The sequence below is a fragment of the Gastrolobium bilobum genome, unplaced genomic scaffold, assembly GCF_033153095.1.
Source record: "Gastrolobium bilobum isolate Gb01-03AN ecotype WA unplaced genomic scaffold, APGP_CSIRO_Gbil_v1 utg39660, whole genome shotgun sequence".
In the NCBI taxonomy this organism is placed as follows: domain Eukaryota; kingdom Viridiplantae; phylum Streptophyta; class Magnoliopsida; order Fabales; family Fabaceae; genus Gastrolobium; species Gastrolobium bilobum.
Window position 1 is genome coordinate 9,346 of NW_026899709.1, and position 27,194 is coordinate 36,539.

General features: G+C 38.2%; 1 protein-coding gene across 1 annotated transcript; it reads left to right on the forward strand.

Moving 5' to 3' along the window:
* Positions 1-20,659: 20,659 nt before the first annotated feature.
* Positions 20,660-23,393, forward strand: LOC133292806 (putative 12-oxophytodienoate reductase 11). Its single transcript, XM_061491255.1, has 5 exons — positions 20,660-20,742; positions 20,896-21,036; positions 21,415-21,545; positions 21,655-21,807; positions 22,801-23,393. Exons 1-5 carry the CDS (start codon positions 20,672-20,674, stop codon positions 23,391-23,393), a joined length of 1,089 nt encoding a protein of 362 aa, XP_061347239.1. The 5' UTR covers positions 20,660-20,671.
* The last annotated feature ends 3,801 nt before the right edge of the window (positions 23,394-27,194 follow it).

Here is a 27,194-nt window from a genome sequence, read left to right on the forward strand (position 1 = left end):
AGAGGGAAGATAGGAGTATTATCTTCTTCATTCAAGAGAAAAGCTTGGGAGCCTTTCATTGCGTAAATCTTGAAGTAATCTGGAGTCAATTTGTTAATCTTCCTTAGATAAGAATCGCAGAATCTATGCTTGGAATTTCCCCTGAAAGAAACCCAGCTGGAACGCGGTCCCAAAACACTAAATGAACATAGGAAGGACTCCGGGGATTGAAATAGGTTATATGCTTTACAAACCATTTCATATACCTTAACAAACCATTTCTTCTTTTTATCACCTGCACTGCGCTGGCCATGATTTCTTTAATTTGAGGTGAGATGAGATCTCATTCAGAATATGAGGTATTAGAAGAGTTAGAACAAGTAGACGAGGATTAGCAAATATATGTTTAAAGTTATCAAAATTCCATTTTTTATATGGGTACCCAGCTAGGTAAATAACATTTAAAGGTAGAGGACTTGGACTTTTTCGGTTTGACTGATCGCGCGCGGTAGAAGGCAAAATACTGCGCAATGAAATTGAAGGAGAAAAATCGGAGTTTAGGGCATTAACAAGGTTATGGCCAGACCCAGAATTTGAAGAAGAATCACTGGGTATGAAAATAGGATTCGTCATTTTAGGGAAAGATTTTGGAAAAGGAGATGAACTTTGTTGTGACAAAGTTCTGGTTATCCCGCGATTAAGATTCCGGGACAAAGATCCAACTTCAAAACATCAGAAAGAAGAACCACAATCATTCACACTAACTTTCTTCCAGGGGGCAGCACACTTGCCAGTTAGTCACAACTCCCCTGTCCCCAATGACCTCGACCTAGGTAAGGACCTTGGTGGAGGACTATTGGAGCCTGACCGTTTGGCCGTTCTGATAAAATTCACAAACTTGCGATTATCAGACATGCCCAAGCTCAAATACAAGAAAAACGCAACCATACAACAAGAACACAAGGAATAAAAAAGGTAGAAACATACATGCGTTTTATATGTCAACGAAATAAGAGTGGAAGCAAGACGTGTCAACACATCAAAAAAGATCACCGGCGAAAGAACACTAGAGAAGAAAACCTTTTTGGAAAGAGAGTGAAAGCTTAGAATGATTTCCCTCCAACTAAAAAGCTCAGTACAAATATGAAAAGTCACCACTAGAAAACCCAAAGGGTTAAAACGTGTTGAGTTAAGCGGATTAGAAGGAGGGCACGTGGGCAGAAGGTAAATTGATTAAAATCTAAAACATCCCACGTTAGTCACTAATACACCCATGTAATTACGGTGGCATTTAATGCCTTTGACTGTTAAACATCTAATCAACCATTCTAAACGGCTAAGTAATGATGATTCTTTGGCATGACATGGACGACATCGAGTGAGCACGCCAAAGACTTACCACGCTTGGAAAATATATATCTCCCCCAACTTTGTAAATACCAAAGCTACGAGCTAGGGGGAAACTAATCTGGATAAAATATGATAGGTCCATCAAAGGCTAAAATCCATAGAGCAAGGCTCAAAGCCACCAGGCCCAGAATAAGGCACGATGTCATCAATTGCGCATTAGAGAGCATGATGTTACCATCACGCCCAAACCGCCCTTCAGCATAAACTTCAGAGATAAGGAAGCAATCACATGAACTAATAAAGATCCACCGCGACATTGAACAAATAAACAGAAGACAGCACCAGCATGCCACCACTCTACCAAAATAGCCTGACATAATGAGATAAGGCTATAGAAACACCAGCTGAACCTGCAGCCCAGGAGCAACCAATCAAAAGTCACACCGCCTTCCTAAGGCGGCATCAGATTCACTATATAAACACAGGGTACATGCCTAGGTAAATCCATCTAATTCAGTAAGAATATACATAAAACCTGACATTAATACTGACTTGAGCGTCAGAGTGTCATTACAGGTGCCCCCAGTCAGGATCATCGCGCCAAAGGTGAATCACTCATCACCCATCATCTACAACAATCTCAAGCCTAGGAAATAGACAGCCTAACTCAAAGTCTTCTAACCTCAACCGTGTGTGATTCGGCCCTTTACACCTTGTCCAGCCCATATTGTATTGGTCTGATCAATTATAATTTATCAAAATAATTGATTGATTGATAGTGTTAGGAATTTAAATAAATAGATTATATAATTTATAAAAATATACTTTATTTTAGAATTATGATATACAAGGTTGACCTACAAGCATAAAAGTTAAGCATTTCAAAATAAGTCTCTGGACTGGTTTTTAGATCAGTTTTTTTTTTTTTTTTTTCGTTGGACCAAACCTGCTTTATTTTGTTAAATATGTTAGGACTTAGGACAAACCTTGCCTAAGATAGGCGAGAATATAGATTCTTGGTAGGCCGTTTTGACCTAGTTACACCTCCGATTATGAAATCAATAATTTAAAATGAGAGTAGAGATTAGAGAATTAAATAAAAAATTCAAAAAAAAATTGCTCTGAAAACATATTAATTATGGAAACAAATTTTTAAAACATTAAGATGAAAAATAGGAACCTAAATAGAATTTTTTATATTTTAAAAACCCAAAAACCCTAGCAATCAATAGGTATTCTTCTTCAACATGTCTAATATCTAGAGTTGTCAAAATCGGTTAGAGCTTGTAGGCCAAAAGTTTTATATTTGGTCCTAACTCACAAAATCTACTTTGTAACAGGATTTATTTTAGCCCTAGCGCGAAAGCTTTATGATTTAGTAGGTAGAGTTAGATGGTCAAGAAGTTATCACTTATTAAAAGGGAAAAGTTCAAAAAAAATCCCTTAGTTTGCCTTTGAATCCCTTACCTCCCTCCCTTCCTCTTTATACTATATTCTTTTACCACTTACCTTCTATATTTTTTCCCATCCAAGTCCGTCTTTAATTCTTCAATGTCTTAATAGGAGTTTAGTCTTATCATTTATACAATGATAATGTATCGTGTGCTTTAATGAAGAGCTAGTTCTAGGGCTATATTCTGAGGACAAGGTAACTGAAGAAAGTTAAATAAGAATAGTTCCTAGTTATATATAAAAAAAAGCACTTACCCTTCTTAAAAACTTGCTGGCCTCCATTTGTTATGAATTGGATAAAGGGTACACCTTTTAAAATAATTTCTAAGACATTCATTTCTTTAATTAATCAATATACTTCTGCAGAGCCAACATTTATTTAATGAAATTAAAAATACTAGAACTAATAGAATCCATTTCTTTTACAATATCTAATTTCTTGTTCAAATTTCTTTTATCTAAATTCAATTTGCAGCCCACACACTATGATAAATTGTTCCCAAATTATATTGGAAACTTTAAACAGCTTCATCAAATTAATTTCAATTGATACAACGTTACCTATAGTAATGATCAAGACGTACACTACTGAAAGACTGGATATCGAAGTGTCACTCACAATGTCTTTTTTAAATACTTTATATTGTAACAAAAAGAAGGGAAAAAATTTACAATAAAAATTAATACGTGTCTGACAAATTGAAAATTGAATCAATGTGATTAATAGTTGTTTGTTTATTTAATTTTTTTTGTCTTCCATAGATTATTATATGGGTTCGTTTTAATTATACTGAGTCCAAAATGATGTTGTTTTGTGACAAAAATAAAAGTATTTTTGTAATTATAATTTATTTCAGGATTATAATAGTCTTTCTTATTATAATTTTTTAATTCTTTTAACCTAAAACGACAGAGTAAATATAGATAATTTATCTACAATAAAAACATTAAAGCTTTATTTTATATATGGTTTTATCAATTACCATAGCTAATTGAAAAATTCTGGTCCAGTCAAAATTATATTAGAAAAAACGCAGCACTCATTCAACAAATAACCCACTTACCCAAAAAGTTATAGGGAAGCTATTACTCATTCAACGTATATACGTCCTACTTGCTTTTATTTTTATTTTTGAGACACGATACTTCAATATTTTTTTTTATATGTACAAAATATCGAAAAATAATAAATATTAACCTTACATAACCAAAAAAAAAATTAAAAGACCTAGTATTTCTAGATCTAAGTTTCAAGCTGTAAAGTATAAACTAAATTAAATATTGTTGGCTGTAACATGAAACAAATAATGAAATTGAAGAAATTTTGTTCTTGGGGACAACATGATACAAGGTAGTTGAAGTAATTTTGTAAAAAGGGTAAAGTAAACATATTACATAAGTTTCTAGAGAAATTAACTGTGATTAAATTGATTATAAAAATGATAAACTTTTTTGGTGATAAATATATCATGCCACAAGTTTCTAATGGTATTAAGAATAAGGGAAAAACTATTCTCATGCTACATGAGATAAATTTTTCCTTCTACAAATCTTTTGACAACTGTGCACCTTTTTCTTTTCTTTTCTTTTTTATTTTTCCAGGTGGTGGACCCCACAAGTTTGTCTCTATGACATGAGATAATTTATCTTATGTTGCACCGACGCTGACACGGGACACGACACGACACGCCGACACGTTAATTCTAAAAAATGTCATATTTCGACACGTTGTGACATGTTTTGATATCAAATAATATTTTTATTATATATAATATAATTTATATTTAATACATATAACAGTCCATAATAAGTCATATAACCAATCAAATATTCAAATTTCATAATTGTTATGGGCCCGTATAACAGGCCCATTGAATGGTAGGCCCAATAAGAGGCAATCCAAGACTCAAATCAAAGGTAATTGCGGATAGTATCCATCAAGGATACTAATCCTAATACGACAACGTAATAGACAGTCCTGGGCCCTCATCAGAGGCACCAAAGGCCCACATCATACTACCCACAGGTAACCTCTATAAATACAAGGTAAACTCTAAAGGTATGTTACGCTCTCTCTCTTACAGTTATACTGTCACTATGCGCACACACACCCCCCATTGGCTAAAGTCGTTATTAGTTTACTGTGCAGTGATCTTCTTGGCTCAAGGGTATTGTAACACCCCGTGTATACCCGGTTTGTTAACATGTCATCGTATTAAGCCACGCAAAATTACATATACGGAATAAACTTTTTCTTTTCAATTATGACGTCATTATTATTACCAAGTTGAATTACTTAATTCATATCCAAAACATTGTCTGTATGTAAATTGCAAAAAGACAGCTAACTGAAATACCACATATATAAAAAACTGTGAGTATCTAAAATCACGGAACTACAACACGCAGTCCGGACATGTAAGAACCCACACCGTTTTTTTTAATGAAATTAATTAAATAAATGTGAGAATTAGGAAATAATTCCATAATTGACCCTAATAATTATTATGAGGCTTAAATAATTATGGTAAGTGATTAATAATGATGAAAGTCGCTTTTCTGACGAAAAGTGCATACACCGATTTTGCTACTCGGTATAAATGCGTACCGATGAAGTATCCCAGAAAATTATAATAAGTGCATGAATATTCCTACAATATTATATAGGACTTGTAAAACGAGTTTCAGGTTAAAATAATGAGAACTGGTGCCAGAACTAATACTGGCTATGGAAAAGCGCATACCGGAAATGTGCTGCGAAAAATAAAATAAAATATGGAAATCTTGTTAAATTAAGTAGGTTCAGAATCCTAAGTTTGGGATTAAAATTCTAAGCGTGGCATTTAGCACTAATACAGTGCGATTAAGACTTAAGTGACTATATATACCTAGTGGCACATGATCCTAGGTCTATTTTGTGCCTCCATCGTTGGAATTTCTGAAGCTTTGTGACTAGCCACCTTGTCACTCTCTTCCTTCTTCATTTTCTCACCAAAGACACCACTTTTGATCATTGTTCCTTATCTTGATCAACATATCTTGGTGTGGGCTACCTTGTGTGAGTGAGAGGACCTTGTTTCTGAGTTTGTGCCTCTGTTGGGAGGAGTTTGAGGGCTGAGTTTCTTTGTGTGAGTGTTGAGAGCCTTTTCCTTGGTTGTAGGAGCTTCAAGGTGTGATCTTTGAAGAGAAAGGTTCTTGCTTGTGTGCCATTTTCGTACACCCTTGAAGTCAGACTTTGGAGTGGCATTGTGAGCTTCTTGGCATGTTAAATGAGTTGTTTAAGTAACCAACTGATATATGAACCTTGAACAGAATAAAAATGCATGCTTTAACGTTTAGAAGTGTTAAAAATGGAACCTTGGAAGTGATATCTCGCGAAATGCAAAAATTGCATTCTGTCGCGAAATATCCAGATATGGTATCCGGATATTGATATCCGGATATGATATCTGGATATGAGGTCTTGCGATATCCGAATGTGGATATCCGAAATGATATCTGAATGTGGATATCCGGATATGATATCCGGATATGCATATCCGGATATGGGATATCCGGATATGTCCTCGACAAATATCCGGATAGTCTGGGAATTTCGAGACAGTGTCTGTACTCTTCATACAGAACTGAGTTTTGGGTTTGTGGACCCTAGATTGAGGAAGTGGGACTTCTGTAATATTTAATCTAAGTCAGAATCTAAGTGATTAAGGGATTGGGGCTTTGTGAGAAGCCTAAAGATATGTAAAGTAAAGAAAGGCGTTGTCTTTTTGTTGTATGCTTGTAGAGTATGATTATTGATATGATTACTGGTCCAAAACAGATTGTGATTCTGCTGTGTTTGAGTTTTGAGCTTGGTTGAACTCTTGGCTTGGATTGTTAGCTTGCAAGGTAAGCTTTCGTGTCCCCGATTTAGCCATTGTGTGGTTCCACCATACCCCATGGAGGAATTGTTTATATGCATGATGTGTTTACATGCTTTGATAAATAGAAATGTTGTTGAGCTTTATGTGCAATTACTTATAATATGTATGTGTTGTTCCACTTCGACGGTTAGCCTGAGTATGTGGCGTTATACAAGACGGTGACACTGTGGGTGGGTGCAAGTGGCGTCTTGCACTAGTGTGGGTAATAGATGTATTCCTGCATTCTCTGGCCAGTAGATTAGTATTGACACACATACATGATTATCTGCTGCATTGCACTATTTTGGAACTTTTACTGTTAAACTGTTTTTGAACTTATATTGCACATGTAAGTGAGCTTGGGGTGGAAGATCCTTGAGGACCCCTTGGCTTACTGAGATTTCTGTTTAGAGATCTCACCTTACGTTTGAGGCACCATTTCAGGTTCAGGTAATGCGGGAGTTGAGATCTCTAGCGGCAGGAGGCCGAAGCTTAGCTAATTGCATGCTATTATGATGATTTTGTTGGATGCTGACATTGCTTTAGCTTTACTGTTATGTTATTTGATTGAGACTGCATTTGGGCGTTGTTGCCTTATTTGGTGAGCATGGGGATTGTCCATGCCACATTGACTTGACGTTATGTTCTAGTTGTTTCAAGTTGTAATTAATAATGTATCAGGATATTGTCTGGACTACGTGTTGTAGTTCCATGACTTAGATACTCACATCTATGTTATGAGGTATTTCAGTTGGTTGTTGGATTGCAATTACATTCAGGAGATATTTTATAATTGGATGTTAATAATCAACTTGGTTAAGTATAATGACGTCATAATTGAAAGTAAAAAGTTATTCCGCAAATAGTTTAATTAAGTGTGGCTTAATACGATGACATGTTAACAAACCGGGTTAACACGGGGTGTTACATTTTATGGTATCAGAGAACTTTCTAGGGAAAAGCCTGTATGTATTGCAATAACTTAGGATGTTTGTTGTGAGTCTTGTCTGTGTGTTCCTTCTATTGGGTTTTGCTATAATAATGCATATGTGACCACATCGTGTGGGCCTGATCAACTCACTCTTTGTGTAACTTGTGCAGAGTCATGGTGCAACCTCGGAGGAATCGAGACACTAACGAGGATCAACCTGATCCTGTCTTGGCTACATTGGCTGATATGCAGGCGACTCGACTAGCCGACCAGGAGGCCATGAAAATGGCAAACCAGGCTATGCTGGACGCCGTCAGAGAGGAAAATAGGAAAGCCACTGAGGATGTTTCGAGGCGAACCGCCTGGAAAACATGACCATGATGAGGGTCATGTTGGAGGAGATGAGGGCTGGTCTTATTATTGGTCAGTTCCCTCCGCCACCACCTCCACCTAGTCTGCAGGATGAGAGCCAGAGCCATGTTGAGGGCACTGGTCATGCTACTGGGGTGATGGAACCCTATGTGGAGCCGGTTGAGGATCGCGATGTGCTTGACCGTCGGCTTAATGCTTTTCGCAAGCATAAGCCACCTTCCTTTGATGGGTCGTATGATCCTATTGCTGCGGTGAGATGGCTTCAGGCATTGGACAAGATCTTCTGGGTCATGCAGTGTACTAATCCGCAGAAGTTGATGTTTGCGACGTATATGCTGGAGGGAGATGCCCATGAGTTGTGGATGAACACCTCTCACGCTTTTGAGATGCAGGGTCGTGTGATGAGATGGCCTTTCTTCGAGGATTGTTTTATGGGTCGGTACTTCCCTTATGATGCGTAGGAGAGGAAGCAGGGGGAGTTCGACAGGTTGGTGCAGGGTTCGTTGTCTGTTGACGAGTACCTGGCCAAGTTTAATGAGCTGGTGAAGTTTGCACACTTTCGGATGGCTATGCCTACTCCGACCTTCTTGGATGGTAAGTTTCGTAGGGGACTTAGCGAGGAGATAGTTGTTCCTATTACTGGAGCGTCTTCGAGAGATTTTGGGACACTGGTGTAGCAGTGTCGGGACATCAAGGATGTCTGTATCACGAGTAAGGCCAAGAAGGCCAAGATTGCTGAGTCGAAGGGAACAGTTAGTTCCACTTCCTGGAAAGACAGGAAGTTTGCTGGGAAGGGAAAAGGGAAGCAGTTTGCGGTGAGGCAGGCGTCGGGCCAGTTCAAGAGGACTTCTTCGCAGCAGAGTGGTTTTGCTAGGCCTCCTTCTACTCCTAGGTGTTTGGGGTGCGAAAAAGAGCATGCAGGACGTTGTGCTTCGGGGTAGCTGATATGTTTCCACTATGGCAAGGAGGGCCACTACTCTAGAGATTGTCCGTTGTCGACGGAGAGAGCTGCAGCAGTTCAAGAAGTTCCACTACAGATGGTTCCCCTTCCACCTACTTCGGCACCTGCAGTGCCACCTGCTACTGGACGTGTGTATACTTTGGATCGGCAGCAGTGGAACCGAGCTCCGAACCTTGTTAGAGGTACTGTTTCCATTGGTGGAATTATTGTTGATGCTTTGTTTGATTCTGGGGTTACACATTCTTTTATTGCAATCTCGATTGCTGTGGGGCTTGAGTTGCCCATGTTTATGCTTTATCCACCGTTGAGGGTGACCACTGCCACCGGAGAAGATTGCGATTCTACCACTGTACATCGAGATGTCGTGTTTCAGTGGGATGACCGTGACTTTTCGGTAGATCTGATAGGATTACTGATGGCTAACTTGGAGATTATTCTGGGCATGGATTGGTTGTCCAGGAACTGTGCATTGATTGACTGTTGTGCCAAGCGTGTGGTGACGTCTCCGTGTGATTCCCCAACCAATTCCTCGCCATTTATTTCATTGCTGCAGGCTAGGAGAGCCTTGAGAGCAGGGGCATTTGGTTAAGTCATGTTGAGAGGTTTGGTGAGTGGGACACAGGAGAATATCACTGGCATTCCTGTGGTGGGGGAATTACTCGAGGTGTTTCCTGAGGAGATTCTTGAGTTTCCGCCACAGTGGGAGATAGAGTTCTCCATAGACTTGTTGCCTGGTGTGGGGCCAATTTCATTAGCTCCATATCAGATGTCGCCATCGGAGTTGGCGGAGCTGAAGAAGCATATTGAGGATCTTTCGGCGAAAGACTTCATTCGACCGAGTGTGTCTCCATGGGGAGCACCGGTCATCTTCGTGAAGAAGAAAGACGGGACTATGTGTTTGTGCACCGACTACAGGCAGTTGAACAAGGTGACGATCAAGAACAAGTATCCTCTTTCGCATATTGATGATTTGTTGGATCAGCTCAGGGGTGCTTGTGTGTATTCGAAGATTGACCTCCGGTCCGGATACCATCAAATTCGTGTGAAACCGGAAGATGTCCCTAAGACCGCATTTTGTTCTAGATACGGTCACTTTGAGTATTTGGTGATTCCTTTTGGACTCACTAATGAACCTGCTGTGTTCATGGATTACATGAACAGGATTTTCCAGTCGTACCTGGATAAGTTTATGATCGTCTTTAGTGACAATATCTTGATCTACTCCAAGATGGAGGAAGAGCATGCTGAGCATTTGAGGATCGTGTTGCAAGTGCTGAAGGAGAAAAAGCTTTATGCTAAGCCTTCAAAGTGTGAGTTTTGGCTCAAGTCTGTGAAGTTTCTTGGGCATGTGATTTCTGCTGAGGGAGTTGCAGTGGATCCCAACAAGATTGAAGCTGTGTTGGATTGGGAGAGGCCCAATACAGTTACTGATTTAAGGAGTTTCTTGGGTTTGGCAGGTTACTACCGGAGATTCATCAAGGGATTCTCCACGTTGGTTCTTCCACTGACTTGCCTTACCCGGAAGGAGACTCCGTTTGTGTGGACTCACGAGTGTGAGGAATGCTTTTAGGAGTTGAAGGAGAGATTGACTATCGCACTTGTGTTGATCCTTCCTGATCCTGAGGAGCGATTTGAGCTTTACTGTGATGCTTCTGGGAAGGTGTTGGGCTGTGTTTTAATGCAGACCGGTAGAGTTGTTGCTTATGCTTCAAGGCAGTTGAAGCCTTATGAGGAGAACAACCCGACTCATGATTTGGAGTTGGCTGCGATTGTTTTTGCTTTCAAGATTTGGAGGCATTATCTGTTTGGTATGCAGTTTGCGGTATTTAGTGACCACAAGAGCTTGAAGTACTTGTTTGACCAGAAGGAGCTGAAAATGAGGCAGAGGAGATGGATGGAGTTCCTAAAGGACTACGACTTTGAGTTGAAGTATCATCCTGGCAAGGCCAATGTGGTAGCTGATGCTGTGAGTCGGAAATCCGTGAGCCTATCCAGTTTGTCGATTGGTGACTTTGATGTTATTAAGAAGTTTCGAGATCTGAAGGTGACTTCCTTGTTTGGGGGTGCACTTCTCGAGATGGAGACTGTGAGAGTCAAGAATGATCTTATGAAGAAGATCCAAGAGGCGCAAGTGCAGAGAGAGTGCCTGGACTACGTGAAGAACCAAGACAGTGTGTCTTGGAATGAGGATGGACTTCTGTTGTTCCAAAAGAGGATTTTGATTCCTCGAGGTCCTTTAACCGAAGAGGTTATGGCAGAGGCCCATAAGGGCCAGTTCACTGTTCACCCTAGTGCTACAAAGATGTATCAGGACTTGAAGAGAAATTTCTGGTGACCGGGTATGAAGAAGGACATAGTTGTGTATGTGTCCAAGTGTTTGATTTGCCAGAAGTGAAGATAGAACACCAGAAGACTGGTAAACTTCAACCTCTTGAGATTCCGGAATGGAAATGGGAGAGCATTTCCATGGACTTCGTGGTGGGTTTGCCGAAGACTCAGGTTGGCTGCGACTCTATCTGGGTCATTGTGGACAGACTGACGAAGTCTGCCCATTTTCTTCCAGTTAAGATGAGCTTCACTACTGAGCAGTTGGCCAAACTGTATGTTCGCGAGATTGTGAGATTCACGGGGTGCCCGAGAGTATCATCAGTGATAGGGACCCGAAGTTCACATCTCGATTCTGGGAGGCACTGCAGGCAGTTTTCGGTACACGGTTGAGATTGAATACCGCCTATCACCCTCAGACTGATGGACAGACTGAGCAGACCATCCAGACCTTGGAGGACATGTTGAGGGCTTGCGCTTTGGAGCAAGGTTCAGCATGGGATAGGTACCTGCCATTGGTGGAGTTTTCGTATAACAACAGTTTTCATGCTAGCTTGGACATGGCACCCTTCGAAGCGTTTTATGGTAGGAGGTGTCGGACTCCTACCTGCTGGTCTGAGGTTGGAGATAAGGAGCTTTTTGGACTTGGACTTTGTCCAAGATACCACCCAGCAGATTCAGATGATCAGAGAAAAGCTGAAGCAGGCGTAGAATCGCCAGAAGAGCTACTACGATGCCAAGCATCGTCCACTGGAGTTCAGTGAGGGTGAGCACGTGTTTGTGAGACTTTCACCTGTCACCGGTGTTGGTCGGGCCCTTGGAGTGAGGAAGCTGAGCCCGCGATTCATTGGCCATACCAGATCCTTGGTAGAGTAGGACCTGTTGCCTACCGGCTTGCCTTGCCTCCGAACTTGGCCAACATCCACGACGTGTTTCACGTGTCTCAGCTTCGGAAGTACATAACAGATCCTTCGCACGTGGTGTAATTGGATGATGTGGAAGTTTGGGATAACTTAAAAACTCCCGTCGGACCACTCAAGATTCTCGATCGTGGCGAGAAGAGGTTGAGGAGCAAGATCATTTTGATGGTCAAAGTGCAGTGGACAGGAAGAACTCCTGAGGAGTGTAGTTGGGAACGAGAGGACGAGCTTCTACGGCAGTATCTCGACTTCCGAGACAGGTATGCTTCTGATTTTAAGGACAAAATCCGAAAAAGGGTGAATGTAAGAACCCGCACCATTAATTAAGGAAATTAATTAAATAAATGTGAGAATTAGAAAATAATTCCATAATTGACCCTAATAATTATTATGAGGCTTAAATAATTATGGAAAGTGATTAATAATGATGAAAGTCACTTTTCTGACGAAAAGTGCAGATACCAGTTCTGCTACTCAGTATAAATGCGTACCGATGAAGTATTCCGGAAAATTATAATAAGTGCATGAATATTCCTAGAATATTATATAGGACTTGTAAAACGAGTTTCAGGTTAAAATAATGAGAACTGGTGTTAGAAATGATACTGGCTATGGAAAAACGCGTACCAGAAATGTGCTGCGAAAAATAAAATAAAACTATGGAAAATCTTGTAAAATTAAGTAGGTTCAGAATCCTAAGTTTAGGATTAAAATGTTAAGCGTAGCATTTAGCGCTAATACAGTGCGATTAAGACTTAAGTGACTATATACCTAGTAGCACATGATCCTAGGTCTATTTTGTGCCTCCATAGTTGGAATTTCTTAAGGCTTGTGACCAGCCACCTTGTCACTCTCTTCCTTCTTCATTTTCTCACCAAAGATACCACCTTTGATCATTGTTCCTTCTCTTGATCAACATATCTTGGTGTGAGCTACCTTGTGTGAGTGAGAGGACCTTGTTTCTGAGTTTGTGCCTCTGTTGGGAAGAGTTTGAGGGCTGAGTTTCTTTGTGTGAGTTTTGAGAGCCTTTTTATTGGTTGTAGGAGCTTCAAGGTGTGATCTTTGAAGAGAAAGGTTCTTGCTTGGGTGTCATTTTCGTGCACCCTTGAAGTCAGACTTTAGAGTGGCATTGTGAGCTTTAAGAGCACCTTTGGTTGCTGTTTTGAACCTTGGGGTAAGTGTCACCACCTTGAACATGAGTTTTCTTAGTTAAAAATGGAGTCTTGGCATGTTTAATGAGTTATTTAATTAACCAACTTATATATAAACCTTGAACAGAATAAAAATTCATGCTTTAACGTTTAGAAGTGTTAAAAATGGAACCTTGGAAGTGATATCTCACGAAATGCGGAAACTGCATTCTCTCGCGAAATATCCGGATATGGTATCCGGATATTGATATCCGGATATGATATCTGGATATGAGGTCTTGTGATATCCGAATGTGGATATCCGGATATGCATATCCGTATATCCGTATATGCATATCTGGATATGTCCCCGACAATTATCCGGATATTCTGGGAATTTCGAGACAGTGTTTGTACTCTTCATACAGAACTGAGTTTTGGGTTTGTGGACCCTAGATTGAGGAAGTAGGACTTCTATAATATTTAATCTAAGTCAGAATCTAAGTGATTAAGGGCTTGGGGCTTTGTGAGAAGCCTAAAGATATGTAAAGTAAAGAAAGGCGTTGTCTTTTTGTTGTATGCTTGTAGAGTATGATTATTGATATGATTGCTGGTCCAAAACAGATTGTGATTCTGCTGTGTTTGGGCTTTGAGCTTGGTTGGACTCTTGGCTTGGATTGTTAGCTTGCAAGGTAAGCTTTCGTGTCCCCGATTTAGTCATTGTGTGGTTCCACCATACCCCATGGGGGAATGGTTTATATGCATGATGTGTTTACATGCTTTGATAAATGGAAATGCTGTTGAGCTTTATGTCCAATTGCTTATAATATGTATGTGTTGTTCTACTTCAACGGTTAGCCTGAGTATGTGGCATAATATAAGGTGACACTATGGGTGGGTGCAAGTGGCGTCTTGCACTAGTGTGGGTAATATATGTATTCCTGCATTCTCTGGCCAGTAGATTAGTATTGACACACATGACATGATTATCTGCTGCATTGCACTATTTTGGAACTGATACTGCTAAATTATTTTTGAACTTATATTGCACATGTAAGTGAGCTTGGGGTGGAAGATACTTGAGGATCCCTTGTCTTACTGAGATTTCTGTTTAGAGATCTCACCCCACGTTTGGGGCACCATTTCAGGTTCAGGTAATGCGGGGGTTGAGACCTCTAGCGGCAGGAGGTCGGAGCTTAGCTGATTGCATGCTATTATAATGATTTTGCTAGATGCTGATATTGCTTTATCTTTACTGTTATGTTATTTGATTGAGACTGTTGTTGGGCGTTGTTGCCTTATTTGGTGAGCGTGGGGATTGTCCATGCCACATTGACTTCACTTTATGTTCTAGTTGTTTCAAGTTGTAATTAATAATGTATCAGGATATTGTCCGGACTACGTGTTGTAGTTCTGTGACTTAGATACTCACATCTATGTTAAGAGGTATTTCAGTTAGTTGTTGGATTGCAATCACATTCAGACGATATTTTGTAATTGGATATTAATAATCAACTTGGTTAAGTATAATGACGTCATAATTGAAAGTAAAAAGTTGTTCCGCAAATAGTGTAATTAAGTGTGGCTTAATACGATGACATGTTAACAAACCGGGTTAACACGAGGTGTTACATGACAAAATCCTGATACATTAATACAACTCAAAACTAAAATTAGAAAGTCAAGTCAGTGTGGCATGGACAATCCCCATGTTCACCAAATAAACGGCATAGCCAACAGAGTCTCAACAACAACATCAAATGAAACTATAAGCATGATATCAACAGACATAAACCAGCATCCAAGCACAGTCAGCATAAGCAGATAAACATGTCAAAAAACTAAGCTCCGGCCTCCTGGCGCTAGAGGTCTCAACCCCCGCATTACCTGAACCTGAAATAAGCGCCCCAAACGTGGGGTGAGATCTCTAAGCAGAAATCTCAGTAAGACAAGGGGTCCTCAAGGATCTTCCACCCAAGTTCACTTACATGTGCAATATAATCTCCAAAAACAATTAAACAGTATAAGTTCCAAAACAGTGCAATGCAACAGATAATCATGTCATGTGTTTTATAACTAATCTACTGGCCAGAGAAATGCAGGAATACGTCTATTACCCACACTAGTGCAAGACGCCACTTGCACCCACCCACAGTGTCACAATCTTGTATGACGCCAGATACTCAGGCTTACCGTCTAAGTGGAACAACACATACATATTATAAGAAATTGCACATAAAGCTCAACAGCATTTACATTTATCAAAGCATGTAAACACATCATGCATATAAACCGTTCCCCCATGAGGTATGGTGGAACCACACAATGGCTAAACTGGGGACACGAAAGCTTACCTTGCAAGCTAACAATCCAAGCCAAGAGTCCAACCAAGCTCAAAGCCCAAACACAGCAAAATCACAATCTGTTTTGGACCAATAATAATATTAAAATTCAAGCACAACAATCATACGATATGAAGACAATGCCTTTCCTTTACGTTTCATGTCTTTAGGCTTCTCACAAAGCCACAAGCCCTTAATCACATAGATTCTGCCTTAGTTTAATTTTTACAGAAGTCCCACTTCATCAATCTAAGGTCCACAAACCCATAACAGCCTTCTGTATGAACAATACAGCTACTGTTCTCGGAAACCCAGAATATTCGGATATTTGTCGGGGGCATATCCGGATATCGATATCCGGATATCAATATCCGCATATGCATATCCGGATATCATATCTGGATATCCATATTCAGATATCTCAAAGCCCATATCTGGATATCCATATCCAGATATCCATATCCAGATATCAATATCCGGATATCCATATCTGGATATTTTGCGACAGAATGCAGTTTCTGCATTTCGCGAGAAATCACTTCCAAGGTTCCATTTTTAACACTTTAAAACGTTAAAGCATGCATCTTTAAGCCCATTTAGGTTCAAATACTAGTTGGTTACTTGTTTTACTCATTAAACATACCAAGACTCCACTTTTACCCATTAAAACTCATGATCAAAGGTTGTACAACTTACCCAAGGCTCAAAACAGAGCAAAGGATGCTCTTGGAGCTCACCAACAGCTCCTCAAGTTTCTGTTTCCACAATGACACGAAAATGACAAGCAAGCAAGGTTCTTTCTCACTAAAGGTGGCTCCTTGAAGCTCAACAAGCAAGGAACAATGGCTTCCTAACACTCAAACCAACAAGTCAGCCTTCAAACACAAGGGAACAACACCTCCAACTCAGAAATGACTGACCCTCACCCTCACAAGTCACTCAACCAAGTGTTTACTGAGCTAAAGAGGGGAAAACCAAGCAAATAGGTGACAACTTGGGTTTGTTCAAGAAGAAAATGGAGATAGAAGGCTTGGAGAACACCAACTCAGAAATGGAGGCACAAGAGTCACGTAGGAATGCAATTTTTCTGACCTAGGATCATGTGCCACCCTTTATATAGCTCACTTAAGTTCTAATCGCACTGCATTAGCGCTAATAGCTACGCTTAACATTTTAAATCTCAAACTTAGGATTCTGAACCTACTCATTTTTCCAAGATTTATCATATTTTTATTTTATTTTTCGCAGCACCTTTTCGGTATGCGCTTTTCCATAGCCAGTATCAGTTCTGGCACCAGTTCTCATTATTTTAACTTTAAACTTGAAATCACAGTCCTATATATATTTCTAGAAATATTTATGCACTTATTATAATTTTCTGGGATACTTCGTCGGTACGCTTTTATACCGAGTAGCAGAACCGGTATCTGCACTTTTCGTCAGAAAATTGACTTCCAGCATTTTTAATCACTTACCATAATTATTTAAGTCTCGTAATAATTATTAGGGTCAATTATGGAATTATTTCCTAATTTCTCATAATTAATTAATTAACCTCCTTAATTAACGATGCGGGTTCTTACAGGTATCTCCTTCATAGATACCTTAGAGAGGACACTAGATCCAAGATCAACATACCAGCATGTTGGGCTAGACATATCTGTCACCAAGACAGAACATTGGCGCTGTCTGTGGGAACCTTCTTCTTTGAATTTGAAGTTCCCACCATTCTGACTGAAAGATGGCAGTCTGTACAAGAAGTAATAGCCAACAACCACACCCTCAGAATCAGCCGCTGGATCCAGTCTTGGAAGAGGTGAATCAACCTCAAAACCAACCTGGGAATGAAATAGATTATGATCATGTTCATGTCAGTGAGGATGTGTCAGACACAGCTTCCACCCCAACACATCATGATCGGGTTGTGGCTCCAACTATGAACAATCCTCCCTAGCATCCCAGGGATTTTGCTGCGCGTATTGCCCAATCTGCAGATCCTGATACTCGGCTTGCCCAAAATGCGTTCGCTGCAATTTTGCGGTGAATGGAAGAGATGGAGAATCGAAATAACCTCCAGCGAAAATAAGACTTCGAAAGGATCTGGAGCAGGATCTGGAGCAGCGTTTAATGGAGAGGACAGGGCCTGGGGCCAGAGAGATCCAAGGTTGAGATGTCAATGGTCGTGAAGGGGACCGCAACCCGGTTACTGAGGTAGGAAACCAAGGAAGGCCCAATCCAGTGATCACACCGGGTACAAACCCAAGGAACAATGAAAGACCCAATCCTGCGAGCATGATGGGTCCGAACCTAGAGGACATTGGAACAACTGATCAGAACGCGGCTATGCAAATGGGCAGAGAAACTGGATGATATACATCTCAACCAAAATGCTCAAGTTGCCAGAGGGCGTGCTGAACCCAGTGGCTATAAGAGGAAATACAATATGGGGTAATATAATAATAGTCCCTTTACTGATGAAATATTGAATGCTTCTTTCTCGGAGGATTTTGATTCGGAACGCTTGCCAAAATACGATGGAAGTCAGGACCCACAGGTCTACATAGATGCGTTTGATACGGACATGTATAACCGAGGAATTGATGAGCCCCTCATATCTCGGATATTTTCCATAACCTTGACTAGGGCAGCGTGAGCATGGTTCTCAACTCTTCTTGTCAATTCCATTGGATCTTTTGAGGAATTTGGACAAAAGTTTCTCCTGAATTTTGCAACTAGCAAAAAGCATCTGAAGTCTGAGTTTACCCTGGGAAAGATACGACAACAACCCGGAGAAACTCTCCAGAGGTATCTTAACATGTTTACACAACACGTTTTTGGGTGTAATTGTACCGTTGTATTTTCATCTGGTAAAACATTATTCATCAAATTTCCAGAAACATGCCTAACCACTCAATTTTTTGTTATGAATCCATTTCTAAGGTTGTTTTTCTCATTTGAGACCTTATACTATCATTTTACTGTTTAGGATTACGTATTTGTTAAATTACTGTTTTACCTTTTTTACGTATTTTAACCTAAAACTCAGGATTTTTACTAATCCTACCCTTTAATCCTCAATTTAAGTACAATTAGGTGTTTTGAATCTACGAGATGTTATAACGTAGGCGAGAGAAAAAAATAACTTTAATATTATAACTATATGTTACCCGTAGAAAGAGAAAAAAATAATTTTAATATTATAACTATGTACTACCCATAGTACATAGTTATAATTTTTTAACCAGACAAAAGCTTGTATGCAGTCACATGACACCCAATTTTTCCTATATATATATATATATATATATATATATATATATATATATATATATATATGGGTCGTTCGATTCGGCAACAGTGATAAACAAAATATCTGTCACAGACACAACATACTGGGACCCACATTTTTTAAAAAAAATTTACCAGAATCCGCCTATATATAAATTTGTGTGTGTGTGTGGGAGACAAAAGTGTTTATGCCACAACTGCATAAATACTTTTGCCTATATATAGTGTAATATGACTAAAAAGTATTACATAATAATAAAAAATATTTCAAGAAAGTAAAGATAATGATTTTCTTACAATTCATGCATCAGTTCAATTTTAATGCATTTAGTTGATTCTCGTTTTTATATAATTTTTTTTTTTTTGAGATATTTTAATAAGTTTATTGTTTTACGATTCAGAATGGATTCCGGGATTAAGACTTTTAACTACTTTCCACCTGCTATAATTATTTTTTGTAATCAGCATTCTTTTTGTCATTATTCCTTGTAATTATTTCAGATTATTTTATATTTAATGGCTTGTAAAATATTTTTATTCCCTCCCTGTACACAAATTTTCTCGCATTGTGTTTGTGTTATGTCAGCAGGCCCGCGTTTAAAATTGTCACCCCAAATTTATATGAAGACACTAGCATATACCCAGAAGACTAAATTGATGATTTACTCTCGTCTTGATTAAATTTTTCAGGAATGCATGTGACCCTGAAAGTTGGACAAATGCATCCACCTTTGAAAGGTAAAAGAGTGTTCAACGCATTGTTCAAAGGGAACGACTCAATACATTTTTTTGATTTCCCTATTCCTAGAGCATCCCACACGTCATCATCAGTATTGACCATGATGACATGGCGAGAAGAATTTCATTGATATCGGATTACTATTTATTCAGTTGTCCAGATCAATCAAAATTATATAACTAACGAGAAGAGAGAGGAGAGAAAAAATAAAAAATAACTTTTTGTTCACATGTCACTTTTTGAATGGAAGGACCATGCTAGGTCTGGATCACTAAAAATAAAATTCCATGCTAACATTGTTTGAAAAAAAGCATGCACGCTGACGACAAAATTTTTGATGCACCCGGACCATTAAAACTTGATCGTATTTTTACTAAAATGATTTTTTTTTTCTATACTTTTTTTATATATTTTCTTTTAAATTCTAAAAAATTTCATTTTTTTTTTTTGTAAAAAAAGCCACCGAATTTCAGTGTTCTAGGTGCATCAAAACTTTTCTAAATTTCTAAAACTTTTAGTAGAGGAGACATCGGTATGTAATCTACCATATCATGATCACGGCAGACTTGTTCAATGTCTATGAGAATTTACGCCAAAAATAATGGAAAAAATTCCTCTTTTACCTATCAACATGAGTCTCAAAGCAACCAGAAGAAATTGAACCCACACCCTTTTAAGATATATGCCGACTCCTTAGCCACTTGCGCCATCGGATGTTGGCTGCATCAAAACTTTTCTCCACCCCCAAGATGTGGAAATGCATAACAGTTCTAACGCACTCCAACACGTCATCATCGAATATTAACAATTCTATGACGGCACGACTTTGTTAAAAAAAAAGAAAACAAACGAACAAACAAATAAAAGCAAGCAACCCGATATGTATAAATACACAACTGAAGCTGCATTTATTTCATACTCAAAAAACAAAAAGAAAGAGCAACTAGGAGAAGCCATAGTAAAAAGAAAAAGGAAAAAAAATGTCTGAACAAGATCATGTTATCCCTCTTCTTACTCCTTACAAGATGGGGAACTTCAATCTTTCACACAGGTAATGTCTCTTGGTGTTGAACTATCTAAGATGTATAACAAACTTGCTTTTTCGCTTGCTCTAGTGGCCTAAATGATGAAATCAATGTTGTAAAAAGACCATAATTATGAAGAATTGTTGGATTTTATAAATGTGTTGTTTTTGCATTTTCAGAGTTGTTTTAGCACCACTGTATAGAGCAAGATCTTACAACAATGTTCCTCAGCCCCATGCTGCCTTATATTACTCTCAAAGAACAACCAAGGGAGGCCTTCTGATATGTGAAGCTGCTGCTATTTCAGCCAATTCTCAAACGTAATTTACGTTTTTATTAATTGCATCATATCATTTACTGAGCTTTAGAACACAAAATTATGTATATTATACGAAGAAAGTTATATTTACAAGCTTTTTGTTTACAAACTATACTAAGTATGACCCATCATACTTCAATCAAAAGTCTATGACCAATCATATTTAATATAATTTAAAAAAAAAATTATAAACGGATCCCTTCTCATATTATATATTTCCAGGAAAAATGGCGAGTCTGCAGGTAAAATTGATTTTTTAAGAGTACAAGAATTATCCTCACATCTACCCTCACTAGTTCGGATTTAATGGAAATGGTTCTATATTCCTATGAAAGATATCATTTACTTACATTTGATGCATTTTGATTTGTGTGTAAAGCATTCGAAACGCACCTGGCATATGGTCAAGAGAGCAAGTCGAAGCATGGAAACCAATTGTGGATGCTGTTCATGCCAAAGGTGGTATATTCTTCTGTCAGATTATTCATGTTGGAAGGGTTTCAGATTCAGGTAAATTACTTCATGACGTTTTCATGTACCATATTATGTTTGTATTATGTATATTTTTTCTTAGTCAATTTAATACGAATATAAGTGAACACATGAACTTTTTGTGCAGATTTTCATCCAAATGGACAAGCTCTTATATCATCAACAAACAAGCCACTCACATCACAAAGTAATGGCATTGCACCAAGGCAGTTAAGGACAGATGAAATTCCTCATATTGTCAATGAGTTCAGAATTGCTGCAAGGAATGCCATGGAAGCTGGTGAGTCACGAACTATAATTGACAAGTATAGCAGTTATTATACAGCAACACTAAAGGCTAGAATCTAGATGATAGGCTATTACTTAGGGAAAGAACTATATATGCTAATAGTTCAAATCAAATTGGTTTTGCGTTTTAGAGATAAAAACGGTTCTTTAAAGTGTACTCAACATCAAAACATCTTATTTTTGCAAGTTTCCATGATTAATCTAATATTTCTAATATTTTTAAGGGAGCGAGCCTGAAATAGTGAGAAAAGCTATTGCTTTGTGATTGAAACAATGCTGGAATCGGTTTAATGAGAATGGTTTTATTTTAGTCTAGTATGAAAGCAAGTTTAACAAAGGGGGCGATGGATTGAACCTTAACTAAATAGTACAATTGTTATGCCCATTAATAAATACAATTTTTTTTAAGAAATTGAAGGTATCATTGCCTGAATTGATGAATTGGAAAAAGAAAAATGCAGCTATAGTCATGAGTGGATTTCCCATTTATTATGATAACCATGGTTTTAAATTGTAGTACGTCCGCAACCACGAATGTAGCTGCAATATTACAGTTTAAAAGTTTTTTGCAGTTTCGGTAATAATATACAAGGGCAACTCCGATCGCAATTATAATTTAAAACCATGATGATATGAGTATGTATAATGAATGAGATAATGAATTTTATGTGATAAGGGAACAGAAATAAGAGAGTGCAATAACACCACCATTAACCGTTTACAGCATATATATATATTTTTATTTTTTATTTCTCCATCAATTAATCGATTACCCAAGTTATTCGGACCATATAGGGAGATCATTTTGTCCATTATGTTAGAATTGAATATCCATACAGATGCAAGAGACAACCATACTTGTGTATCTACAAAAAAAACTTGTAGGATCGCTCAAATACAAAACCAACACATTATTGGGAAACAAGCTTTCTATTACATATATATTGCAGCATACTTTAAAATGAATATACTTTCTCAAATGTAGGATTTGATGGTGTTGAGATCCATGGGGCGCATGGTTTTCTAATTGACCAATTTATGAAAGATAAAGTTAATGATAGAACAGACAAATACGGTGGATCCCTTGAGAACCGTTGCCGCTTTGCAGAAGAAGTTGTTGAAGCTGTTGTTCAAGAAATAGGTTCAGAAAGAGTTGGAATAAGGTTATCACCTTTTTCAGACTACAATGAATGTGTTGACTCCAATCCTGAAGCATTGGGTATCTACATGGCTGAATCTCTGAACAAATATGGTGTTGTTTACTGTCACATGGTTGAGCCGAGATGGGATATTTCTGGAAAAAATGTTGAAAGCCCTTATAGTCTTGTACCAATGAAAAAGGTCTTTAAGGGAACTTTCATTGTTGCTGGAGGTTATGATAGAGAAGAAGGGAATAAGGTTATAGCTGAGAACAAAGCAAATCTTGTTGCATATGGTCGTGTGTTCTTGGCTAATCCAGATTTGCCTAAGAGATTTGAGCTTGATGCACCACTCAACAAGTATAACAGGGACACGTTCTACACTACTGATCCAGTTATAGGTTACACTGATTACCCTTTTTTTGAAGGCAGTGCTTAAGGTTGTTGTATGAATTAAGGAGAAGTGTGTTTAATGTTTTTCTTATTGCTTTACAATATTTGTTGTTGGAAAGTTGATATGTAGAATCCAGATTTGTACCCAATAATATAAGTCATTTTTAATAATATAATAACATTGCTGTTGATCATGACAAAATATTAGTATTGTGTATTCCCCCAATAATTTAAGGGATAGAATATTATTACTGCAAAATAATGTTATTTATCAAATTTTAATCATTGATTCTTGTCAATCAATGATTATCATTTATTGTGAATTAATAATTAATTAATAAATTTGATTTATGAAAATAATAACCGTTAATTGACGAAAATCAACGATTAAGATATGATAATGAAATTAATAATAACATTATTTGATAGTACCAATATCTTATCCCTAATTTAATAACGTAGCTGTTAATAAGAAAAAGCTGAGTACTAAAAATCTCATTTTGTTTTTAAAAAAATAAAACCCCAACTTTATGTACCTTTTTTACTTTTTAAACTATTTTTTTTATCATGATTAGTAATAGGAATTTGTGATGATTTTGATATAATACTATTGTAATATATATATATATGATTACTTTTTTGGTAAACATATATATATGATTTCAAGAAATATGTTTTAAAATAATTATCAATTAATTTTCTAATAGGCTTCTTTTTGAAATTTCATTTTATTTATTTTTACCTACAGTTAATGATCCAGATAACCTTCAGAAAACAAATTGGTAAACAATTTTGCAGACAAGGATTGTGTTCATGAAGGTCCGGTATAATTCACAATTTGCCTGAATTAGTACATGCAAGGGATTTTACTTTTCGAAAAATAAAATAAAATAAGGGATTTTACAAATCTGTTCAAACTCAAACTTATGATCTTGGTCTATTTAATTTGTGAATTAAACGAGTTGCAGATCACTAACCCGTGAGCCAGCTCTTGTGTAGAACGATTTGTGTCATAAATTAATTTGATTAACTTAAAAAGAAAATAATATATCGAATAAAGAAAGACCAATATTGCTCTTTCAATAAAACTTTTGATCAGGGTTGGCAAAAGTGTATCGGGCCAAATCACACGGTTGAAGTGAGAAGGCCTTTGGGTAATCTATTTTCTGGGTTGGAGGTTGTTGATGTTGTTGGGAGGACTTTGGTTCTCCTTCAGCACGATGATTCTGACTGGGGGTTGCAATGACACTCTGACGCTCAAGTCAGTATCAATGACAGGTTTATGTGTATTCTTAGTGAATTAGATGATAATACTTGGGCATGTACTCTCTGTTTATATAGTGGTTATGATGTCGCCTTAGGAAGGCGGAATGGTCTCTGATTGGTTGTTCAAGGACTGCAGGTTCTGCTAGTGCCTCCATAGCCTAATCTCTTGATGTCAGGCTACCTTGATAGAGTGGTGGCAAGCTGGTGCTGCCTTCTGTTTATTTGTACAATGGTGCGGTGAATCTTTATTAGTTTCCGAGATTGCTTCCTTATCTCTAAAGTTATGTTAATGGGCGGTTTCATGCGCGATGGTGTCATCGCGTCCTGTTATGCGCGATCTCACTCTGGGCCTTGTGGGTTTGGGCCTCGCTCTATATATTTGGGCCTTTGATGGGCCTATCATATTTTATCCAGATCAGTTGCCCCCTGGCTCGCAACTTTGATATTTGGAAAAGCTGGGAGATATATGTCCTTTATGCGCGGTATGTGTAAGAACCCGCACCGTTAATTTAGGAAATTAATTAAATAAATGTGAGAATTAGGAAATAACTGCATAATTGACCCTAATAATTATTATGAGGCTTAAATAGTTATGGTAAGTGAGTAATAATGATGGAAGTCGCTTTTCCGACGAAAAACGCAGATACCGGTTCTGCTACTCGGTATAAAAGTGTACTGATGAAGTATCCCAGAAAATTATAAAAAGTGTAAAAATATTCCTAGAATAATATGTAGGACTTGTTAAACAAGTTTCAAGTCAAAATAATGAGAACTGGTGCCAGAACTGATACTGGTTATGGAAAAGCGCGTACCGGAAATGTGCTACGAAAAATAAAATAAAAATATGACAAATCTTAGAAAAATGAGTAGGTTCGGAATCCTAAGTTTGGGATTAAAATACTAAGCGTAGCTATTAGTTCTAATATTGTGTGCTTAGGACTTAAAACGCTATAAATACGCAAGTTTGGCCCAAAACCCTAGGCCATATCAGACTTCTACGTGACACTCTTGGAGGCTGAACTGTGTGTTACTGTTTCATTGCTTCTCTTCACCATTTTGAGATCAAGTTGTCACCTTTCACTAATTTCATCCTCGCTACTACTTTCCCTCGCAATTTCCCTCGCAAAATCGTTTGCGAGGGAAAGTAGTAGCGAGGATGAAATTAGCGACGGAATTTTCATAGCAATTTCCTCGCTATACAAGATTTTTCTAGTAGTGTTTGCTTGATTTCTTCATCTCTAAACAAGTAAACACTTGGTAGAGTGCATTGTGAAGCTGAAGGTCAGTACTTGCTAGGGCGTGGGAATCATTTGGGGGAGGTGCAGTTGCTGCCTCCGAACTTGGTGTGTGTGTGTGTGTGAGCCATTTACTTGGCATTGGTGGTGCCAAGGAGCCATCTTTTGTGCAAAGGACCAATCTTTGATCATCATTTTCGCACACTGTTGAAGTCTGTACCTTGGAGCTGTTGTGTGAGCTCCAAGAGCTCTTGTGACTCTGTTTTAAAGCCTTTGGGTAAGCACCATCACCTTGATCATGAGTTTTCTTAGTTAAAAATGGAACCTTGATGCATGTAACAAGCTAAAGATCATAACTTAAGGTTGGGTAAGGTTAAACACACCTTAAAATGCATGTTTAAGCCTCTGGAATCGTAAAATAAACCATCTTTGGATTGATATCTCGCGAAATGCAGAATCTGAGTTCTGCCACGAAATATCCGGATATTGGGTTATAAATATCCAGATATTGATATCCGGATATGGGGTTCTAAATATCCGAATATGAATATCCGGATATTGCCAAATAGATATCCGGATATTGATATCCGGATATGCCCCTGACAAATATCCGGATATTCTGGGTTTTCGAGGACAGTAAGTTCATACAGAACAGAGTTATGGGTTTGTGGACCCTAGATTGATGAAGTGGGACTTCTGTAATAATTAAACTAAGTCAGAATCAAGAGATTAAGGGCTTGTGGCTTTGTGAGAAGCCTTAAGACTTGGAACGCAAAGGAAAGGCGTTGTCTTTATATCGTTTGCTTGTAGAATATGAATATTGATATGAATGTTGGTCTAAGCAGGTTGTGATCTTGCTGTGTTTGGACTTTGAGCTTGTGTGGACTCTTGGCTTGGATAGCTAGTTTGCAAGGTAAGCTTTCGTATCCTCGGTTTAGCCATTGTTGGTTCCACCATGTCCCATGGGGGGATGGTTATATGCATAATGTGTTTTCATGTATTGTTTTATTGAAATGCTATTGAGCTGTTAAGTGCAAATGCTATATGATATGTATGTGGTGTTTCACCTAGACAGGAAGCCATGGGGTGGTCCTGTGGGCGGGTACAGCATGGGTGTGTACTTATGTGGGTAATAGACGTATTCCTACATTTCTCTGATCAGTAGAATAGTTATAACACACATGACATGAATATCTACTGCATTGCACTGATTTTGGAACTGATATTGAATTACTGCTTTTAGAACTTATATTGAACATGTAAGTGAGCTTGGGGTGGAAGATCCTTGAGGACCCCTTGTCTTACTGAGATTTCTGTTTAGAGATCTCACCCCACGTTTGGGGCAC